Genomic DNA, 9,696 nt, shown 5'->3' on the forward strand with positions numbered 1-9,696 from the left:
GTACATGTTCTTGTAATGCCACTGGTCTTTTTCAGCATACAAACTGGAAAGTTTTTCTTGACAACTGTTCTTCAGCATAGCCCAGTCAATCAAGAATCAGTTACAGCAGCTCTTATATGCTTTGGTGTTGAGGAAGAGCTCTCTTTTACTGCAGTTGCCCCAGCTTTCCAGAACTATGTTGAGTTGTGCAATCCAGCCGTCATTCCATACATGATTGAATCTACTGCCTTGGCAGAAAAACTCATGAACCATTTTCAGAATACTTGCAAAGATATGATCAAGATGTTTTCTGCAGAATCTTACATCAGCTTAACTGGCAACACCTGGACTTCTACCAACAACCAGCCTCTTTGGGCTCACTACTCACTGGATTGATAAAAATTTCCAATCACACAAGGCCATTATTGCAATGAAACAGATAATTGGCTCTACACTTCCATTTTGTTGAATTGATGTATTGTGTCTCTCAAAGGAACTTGATTGCTGAATATGAATGAACAGCCATAATCTGTTGCTTTTTCATTGGTGAACAGCATGAAATTAGATAATCTTATCAGCTTTTGAGCAACAACTTGAAATAAGTTTTTTTGGCACCAGTGATTAGTTGTTGAGGCTATACAATGTGTTGATGATCCCAGGTGAGGTTTTTGGTAATATGTAGAGGAGTAAGATTTGAAATATATAAAATCAAAACAACAAAGCACAACACAAATTGCACAGCAATTGTCCCACTTTTGGTTTGGCAAGGAAAAGCTTCCAAGCTTGGAGGCACAATGACAAGATATGAGAGCTCTTGGTTGATGCGTACACCATTGTAATCCCAGTGTACTGTGCCGGCTGGCCACCTGTTTTCTAGTTTGAACATAATGATACCTCACCATCACCGGAATAGTAACCTAGAATTTCCTCACCATCAATAGTTTCTTTGTTTCATTTTCACCTTGTATTATTTACTGTTGTTCTCAGGTTCAAGTGTTTACTCTCATTGCTCTCAGTAGTTTTTCTGAGCGAAGACCTGATTGAACTTCTATAAAAGCTTCACAGCTTTTGAAGACGGGATCCACAAAGGAATTGAGGATACATGTATCATATGCTACATTGGAAAAGTGATGAGTCAGACTGAATTGCTGTCCTGGATTGCTGTCTAGCAGTCTCAATCAAGATTCAGATGGCTCGAAAATCCATCAGGTGTTTAAGAATGTTTACCATCGTCTGTTTAGTGCCTCATTTGGTGAGCAGGACGAACACTGAGGTGTGCCATAGCCGAATGTTAACAATTGTTTATGTTGACCAATTGTTTATGTTGACGATCATTGTGGTGATCTATTTATGGTATCAAGCAAGAAAATTAAATCATCTTTTACTTTACCAATTTATTAGCAAACTTCAATATAGCAGAGAATTCGAAATTCAGGTTTTCAGATCAATTGAAGCTCTTAGAGGCTTATGTATACTTATTAGCTTATTATTATGTCATCATATTTCAAAATTATTATTAAGATCAACATAGTTTACTTACAAAGTTATTACAAAGAGACAGAAAAAGAAAAGATAAGAAAAATTCGAAAATATAGGTGTAAAAGTTGGAAAATGGTTTTTAGCTTATTTAATATTAAGTTATGGGTTTTATGAGGTTAGAATATGAAAGAACAACAGTTTATTATACAGGAACAATTTTAATATTCAAGGTTGATAAGGGGAAACAGAAGTTATTAGCAGAAAGGTACTTTTTCGAAGTTGGTAAACAAGAGGTACACGTGTAGTTTAGTTGTGTAATGGTGGTAGTGATGGAATTTAAGGTTGCCAAGAGGATTTTCCGGGATTTTTAAGGTTATAGAAGATGATGTCATATTACATGAGCAAGAAAAAGAGAGTAGCAGCTGTGAAAAGTGAAGAAAATAGGTGAAAATCGTCGAAGATGGAGGTTTTCAGCTAATTACATGTGTCAAATGACGTCAGAAAATGCTGAGTAATAGTTCATTCAACGCAGAAGAGTGGATTACATAATGTACAACCTTTAAATCATTAGTAACGGAGGTGTATGTAAAAAGTTATAAGGGAAATAAGAAATTGGTGTGAATCTCGAATTTACAGTCACAAGTCACATGTAACACCAAAAAACCTTAACTTCACAACTCAATATCTTACTCATCACTCATCAGAAGTAGGTCATGTAGGTGTCAGAAATGATCAGTAACACGTGGGCTACAAGATGCACTTTAGTAATCAAAAATTGGAGCACATCTGAAAAAATTCGTAATCTCAAAAATTGGGTTTCAGCTAGTTTACAAGGAAAAAAACACCTGTATTCATCATAAGAAGTGCTGTACATTACATCATTGTGTCATTGATCACTTTTGGCTGTGAAAATTACATCATACATTAGTAACAAGATCATTACATTGCATCATTACATGGTTTTTAGGGTTATTTAGGCGGATTTGATTGGTTCTTTGAAGCTGTTGACTGTTGTAAAAGTTGTTACATGTGGATATAAGTACTCCTTGATGATTTTAGGACTGTAGCGCCCTTTTCTGCATCTTATACCTTTGTTGTAGTGTTATAAATCATCATTTATTTACTATATTTGTACTAAGATCACTTAAATCCGCCCCTTCAAAGCAAGGAGAAATTTATTTACGTGTGTTAAAGACTACAAGTCTAATTGGGAATAATACTTACAACAGTATTGCTAGTAATAAACATAGTGTGTGACTTTTTTGCGCTTAAAATCTGGGAATAATACTTAACAAACAGTATTGCTTTATTTCTCTGGTGCCTTTATCTTTTTCTCTGTTATCACAAAGTGGTCAGCAAGTGCCCTTGTGCTGGTTTCTTTGAATAAGGCAGTCTTTAGGCAACTTCTACTATATTACACGTAGTAGATTATCCCTTCTTAGGTGTTGTAAAGCTCTTGTTGAGCTTTAAATACTACATCATCTCTGAATCCCCAAGTCAACAAACAAGTTCTTTGAATGTGTCTTTCATGAATCACAGCAAACTTGTGAAGTTAGCAAGGCACGTGGACTCCAAATGGGTATCTTGTGATATGTTCACATCTCATCGTGTTTTGACTTTAGATTTCCCTGCCTGCAAAGACTACCAAATGGGTTCCTGTGTCGGTCAGCTCTCTTTGTATAATGGGGGACCGGGTGACAGCTCTAGACTGACTCACTGATCATACATCCCAAGGGTTTACTCGTGAGTGAAGAGCTTGAAGACTTGGCTCGAGCGCCTTCTATTTGTCCTCAAGATTTGATTCACAAGGTCAAAACAGTCCCCATTATGAAGCCTTTGTAAGAAAATTGGTAACTTACAAGGCGAGATGACGAGCATCATCCTCCACAAAGGCGACACATCCTCATCTCAAAGGATCAGATCACCAATCTTTGATCAAAACTACATAACCAATCCCATCTTTCTTTTTGCTCGCAGCAAGTTTAACCTTTATGCAACAGCATAGCCAACCTCTTCTAGATTCAGGACCGATGTATCAGGATATCTCCATGTCCCAAATCTCATCTCTGAAGATCAGTCTGAAAACAACAATTTAAGAATCGCCTGTGAGATTAATTGTAATGTTCACCACTGGCACACACACGCGAGGTACTTCTCAAGCATCGTTCACCCATTTCTGGAAAGCTATAAAAGCCCATGTGTGTCGATGGGTTGAGACTCCCCTCATCATCATTCATTCCTACTTTGAGTGAAGTAAGCCAATAATCAGGTGCAATCATATAATCTCTTGTTTCCCACACTTCAATCAAGACTATCTTCTTCATATATCTTTATTATTGTGATTCAGACCTCTCAATTCCTTTACTAATTTTCTTTCTTGGTTAATAGAATACCAAACCGTCAATAATCCAAATCCAACCAACAAAAATCCCTTAATTTTACCAAGATGTCGTTCAAACAAATGTTTGCCTTTGTGCTTGCAATGTTCTCGGGTAAGCCTATTTCTTAGAATCCCGTTCGAAGCCTACAACTTAAGTGGAGTGCTGATAATCTTTGAATAATTTTTTCCACAGTGTTGCAAATTGACCAAGGAGTCATAGCCGCCCCCTTGGAAGCCAGACAAGGGTGTGTCAAGTAAGTCTTTCCTTTGATGATTTTTGATCACATCCTTCTCATCAACTGATATTTCTTTGATAGGTCTAGCTTAGTCGCGCGTAATTTGAAATCGACATTGGAAGGCCCACTATCCTTGCTCGAGACTCCTATGTGAAGGTAAGCTTTTGGTCCTGAATGATAACTATAATCTTTCTGACATGCTGAACCTGTCGATTTTTGTCACTTTTAAAGAGTTCTCGACGAAAGGAAACTCTAGAACCACAAGGGTATCTAGGTGGGACGTTGTCGCAGGATAATCTGTAGCAGTCAATGAACACTGAGGGCACAGGTTCCGGCGTAAGACTACAGCTATCCGCTAGTCACGTCGAGAACAATAATAACTGACCTGAGGGCACAGGTTCCGGCGTAAGACTACAGCTATCCGCTAGTCACGTCGAGAACAATAATAACTGACCTGCGAGCTCGAAATGAATTGAGATCGCGCGTAAGGGAAAGGTCTTAAACAGACAACAAAAGAGTTGAAATAAAAATCTAAGTATTTGAGTAAAGTTAGTAGTGCACAATCGAGAAGTAACTATGATGATGTAAAAGTAAAATAACTTACTGATTCTTTTCGATAAGAAAAGAATCAGAAAAGAGGGAAAGAGAAACACAAAAGATATTAGAAAACTCCCAAACGATTTTCCCAACACCCCTGTCTACATTTTCCACATCGCTTATCCCTTTGTCCAACTTCCTAGTTTACCCACAGCGCATTAGTCTACTTTCACCACATACACCCTTCTAAATCCAACACCTTTCACTTTCCTTTTAAGGGATTGTGATCTTTGACCAGCTAACCAGATAATATCGTAACACACCCCCTCAAAGAGCATCAACCCAGAAACCTTAACCCTAAACTCCTCCTCAAGTTTGAAAACTGTTCTTTAGGCAGTTGCTTTGTTAAAAGATCCGCCACCATCAAGTGAGTAGGACAGTGTTTGATGGTAAGTTCCCCTTTCTTCACAACTTCTCTTATCCAATGATAATGTATTTCTATATGTTTAGTCCTTGCGTGAAAAATTGATTTTGAAGTCAAATGAATTGCCCCCATGTTATCACTATGTAAAACAGTAGGATTAGGATCAATAAAGCCAAACTTAGCCATCATATTCCTCAGCCACAATAGCTCTTGACCAGCCTCAGTAATCGCTCTATACTCAGCTTCAGTTGAGGAAAGCGCCACCGTTGGTTGAAGACGACTTCGCCACGAAATAGGTCCTCCAGCAAGTACAAAGACATATCCGGTAGTCGACCGCCGAGTGTTAACGTCGCCTGCCCAGTCAGCGTCACAATGAGACACAGGGCACTCAAAACTCCTTTGGCCTGCAACTATGTTTGAATCATTTCCGGAATACACAATACCAATATTGATGGTGTGACTAAGATATCGCAGGACATGCATAGCCGCATCCCAGTGAAGTTTATTCAGACTTTTGAGATGTTGAGATAACACTCCAACCGCGTGAGCCATGTCAGGCCTCGTGCACTGAGCGAGATACATCAAGGACCCCACAACACTGTTGTAAGGTAATTTGGTTTTCGAAAATTCTTCAGCTTCTTCTTCAGTTGATTGTAGAAGTTTGACGTTTGGTGATAAAGGTGTAACAGCCGGTTTTGAATCAGTCATGTTGAAACGCTTGAGAACAGTTTGAGTGTATTGTTGTTGAGACATCGAGTAAGTTAAATGATTAAGTCTATTAATTTGAATTCCGACAACTGTATGAGCTATCCCTAAATCCTCCATTTCCCACTTTGCAGCAATTTGAGATTTAAATTTTGTGATGTCATTTCCCGTTATCGCTAAATCATCCACGTGAACGTAAACGGCGGTAAAAAGATTGCCAACTGATCTAATGTATATACAGTGATCAATTTCACACTGTTCAAAACCAACTTCAATGAGAAAGGACTCGACGTCATCTTGCCAGATCTTCGGGGATTGCTTGAAACCGTAGAGTGACCTTCTCATTCTCCACACTTTACCAATTGTTGATTCATGACGATATCCTTCAGGAATTTCAACGTACAGTTCTTCTTCTAACAGTCCATTCAGAAAAGCGGTGACGGCGTCCATCTGATGGATTTCCCAGCCGTTTACTGAAGCTAAGGCTACAAGAATACGCAACGAGCCAGGCTTACCCGTAGGAGCAAACGTCTCCCCGTAGTCTTCTCCAGGAATCTGAGTATTCCCCATTGCAACAAACCTGGCTTTAAACTTAACACTACCATCAACTAACGACTTCTTCCTAAACACCCACAACCCCCTGATCACGTTCTTGTCTTTTGGTCGATCAACCAACTCCCACACCTCCTTATCTCTAAGCGAGTTGAACTCCTTATCACAAGCTGCTTTCCACAGTTTCGCATCTACAGAAGCCATTGCTCGTTTATAGGATTTCGGAATATCAGGTGATGAAAGAACACCCGCTAAGTTGCATTCAGGCGGCAAGCAAGCAAAGAATGATTCAGTAATGAAATCATCGTCAAATTCAGCACCGGAACACATGCCCCTGAGAGTATCATGAACTTTCTTTGAAGCGCGATTAGAACGTCTTGGAGCTTCAACTGGCTTTGTGACAGGTTGAACAGTTGGAACAACGTTAGGTTCACTTGATTGATGTGAGTTGTCGATCAAGGTTGAGGCAGGAACTGGTTGATCATCCAGCAGATCGTCGTCGTCATCAAAGAAGCGGACTTGAACTGGATGTCTTTCAGGAATGTTGTCTACGGCAGAAGGTACTGAAGGAAGAGTTTTGAAGGGAAAGTGCTCCTCATTGAAAGTCGCATGATGTGTAATATAAACTTTCTTTGACGCTAGATCGAATAACTTATAGTTGAAGTTATCATTTTCGAATCCCAGTAAAACACCTTCTGAACTAACAGGCGAAAACTTGGAAGGTCGTAGTTCTTTCCTGATCAGTCCATAAGCTTGGCAGCCAAAAACTCGTAAGTGATGGATGGAAGGTTTCCTAAAATACCACACTTCGAATGGAGTTTTGCCTCCTTCAAGAGTAGCTGTGACACAAAGATTGGTGAGAAAAACAGCCGTACTACAGGCGTAGTACCAAAAACGAATTGGCAAAGAGGATTCGAGCATCATCGAACGGGCCCTGGTATTGACTATTCGCATACCACGTTTGGAGACACCGTTTTCTTCAGGAGCGTATCCTGAGGTCAGGTGAAGAGTAATTCCAAGCTCTTTGAGCTTGGGACCAAGTAAGTTGTTAAGAAACTCACTACCTCGATCAAGAGTGAATTGCTTGAGAGGACACCCAGTTTGCCTTTCAGCAACGGCAATATAAGACATAAAAACATCGTACACTTCCTCCTTGGTTTTGTCTTGCAGAGGAAAAATGTGGCGAAAGGCAGAGTAGTCATCACAGAATAAAATAAAGTAGTTTTCGTTATTAATTCCAGTTGTTCTAATTATTCCACTCAAATCCACATGAACATTTTCTAAAAAAGTACGAGCTCGAGGCCGGGTTTGACTTTTCTATGTCAGTAGTTTTCTTTACCGCCCGGTAAAGATTACATTTGGTGTAGTGTGAATAATTAAATTCCTCCACACTTTCATGTTTAGCCATCAACTTGAGATATTTGTTGCTAACATGGCCTAATCGACGGTGTTGAAGAGACGAGGAGACTTCAGTTATTGAAGCGCCGATGGAGGATAAGTGAGAGCCACTCACGGGTTCGAGCAGTATGAACATAAGATTATTGTCCGAAATGAAACCGTTGAAGATTGCGAGTCCGTTGAGAACCAGAGAAAAATTCTTGGAATCGTGGAATAATTCTCGAACACCTAATTTCTTCAATAAGCCACCGGCAACCAGATTTCGAGTAAGTTCCGGAACATAAAGACAGTTCTTGAGTTCGAACACTGAATCATCACCAGCTAATAATTTAGTAACTCCACGACTATGAACAGCCAATGATACATCACCACCAGCTAACTTGAGTCGTTTACTGGTGTCTTCAATCTTCACAAGTGTAGTTTGATCAAAAAATTTAACATCCTTGAACATGTGGTGAGTTGCACCCGTGTCGTGAAGAGCCCAATCTCGAGACGAAGAAAGAGCAGCCGAAACAGAGGCATCGATGTCTGGGTCTTCATCGAATTCAGATGGTGAAGCCGAGACAGAGGTAATTGAGCTGTTATCCTTAACATCTTCAGTGAACTCGACATTGAGTGAAAGAAACGCCATGCTGGCCGACGCATTATTGACACTAGAATCAAATACTTTCTTCGCTCCCCTTACAGAAGATTCTTGAGTGATTGGAGTAGACGAGTTTAGGTTTCCACCCCCGGATTTCCCACAAATCTTCGCCAGAAACGCTAGACGCTTGTCTGCGTTTTCGGGTTTGGACCAGCAGTTCTTTGAAAGATGTGGACCGACGCATTCATCAGGGGTACATTCACCCGAAACCTTCTTGTTTGGTCGAATCGAAACGGCGTTAGCTTCTCGGATTGCTGAACAAGTCCAACCATGTCGCTCTTCGTACTTGCGAAGATAAGTGGCGACACCTTCACGAGTTAAGGGTACTACAGTGTTGTGTATGTATTCCTTCATTTTGATAGATAGCGAAGGAATTGCACTGAGTAACATCCTTGCAGATTGAACATCCGAAAGTTCGCCCTTCAGGCGGTAGAACTCCCTAATCAGGTTTTCGAATTTGTCGATGAAGGAAGAAAGAGTGTCCGATTTGACTATTTGACAAGCATAGAGTGCTTTGGTGACTGCTTCTAGCTTATCTTCGGAAACACGATTATGGTATTCTTTTAGAAAAGACCAGCAAAGAAATGGATCATACAGGATCTCGGAGGGATCTTCTGGATCAGTGAGTCGATTTCTGGTTCTGACTTTGTTGATCAAATCTAATCGGTTTAAGATGTATGTAGTCAGATTGAAGCGTGTCTTTTCATGTTCTTCAGCCGAAAGAGATTGGTTGCGATAATTTTTCACTTTCACATAGTGATGGAATTCTAGCGATCGAAATACCTCCATGAGGGATTGACTCCACTCGGTATAGTTTTCGTCTGTTAAATCATCAGACACTTTGTATTTGCTTAAAGCGTTGGTCATGATTTGGGAATACTTTTGAATAGCATCTCCAAATACTCTTGAATCACTACTTTCAGCCATGACGGATGAAGAAGGTTCCAGAGTACGAGATTGACCAGGAGGATTGTCGGCAGACACGGACTCGGTAAGAGATTGTTTGACCGTACCAAAGGTATCGGCTGAACTTGAGGTGCTTGAACCACCGGTAACGGTTGAGTTGTCCTGAGAATCGTCGGCAGAGATAATGTCGGCGTCTTCAGAACTCATACAAGCAAAAACTGGTCAAAAAGATCGGTTACTCCCGCTACCATAAAGAGTTCTCGACGAAAGGAAACTCTAGAACCACAAGGGTATCTAGGTGGGACGTCGTCGCAGGATAATCTGTAGCAGTCAATGAACACTGAGGGCACAGGTTCCGGCGTAAGACTACAGCTATCCGCTAGTCACGTCGAGAACAATAACAACTGACCTGAGGGCACAGGTTCCGGAGTAAGACTACAGCTATCCGCTAGTCACT

The 9,696-nt window shown here is 40.3% G+C and overlaps 1 protein-coding gene across 1 annotated transcript; it reads right to left on the minus strand.

Moving 5' to 3' along the window:
- Positions 1 to 3,963: 3,963 nt before the first annotated feature.
- MELLADRAFT_111402 (uncharacterized protein) lies at positions 3,964 to 9,446 on the minus strand (the record flags this gene model as incomplete). Its single annotated transcript, XM_007415762.1, has 4 exons — positions 3,964 to 4,065; positions 8,205 to 8,464; positions 8,510 to 8,824; positions 9,251 to 9,446. 4 exons carry the CDS (start codon positions 9,444 to 9,446, stop codon positions 3,964 to 3,966), a joined length of 873 nt encoding a protein of 290 aa, XP_007415824.1.
- Between the last annotated feature and the right edge of the window lie 250 nt (positions 9,447 to 9,696).

The sequence above is a fragment of the Melampsora larici-populina genome (genome assembly GCF_000204055.1).
Source record: "Melampsora larici-populina 98AG31 unplaced genomic scaffold MELLAscaffold_53, whole genome shotgun sequence".
Taxonomy (NCBI): domain Eukaryota; kingdom Fungi; phylum Basidiomycota; class Pucciniomycetes; order Pucciniales; family Melampsoraceae; genus Melampsora; species Melampsora laricis-populina.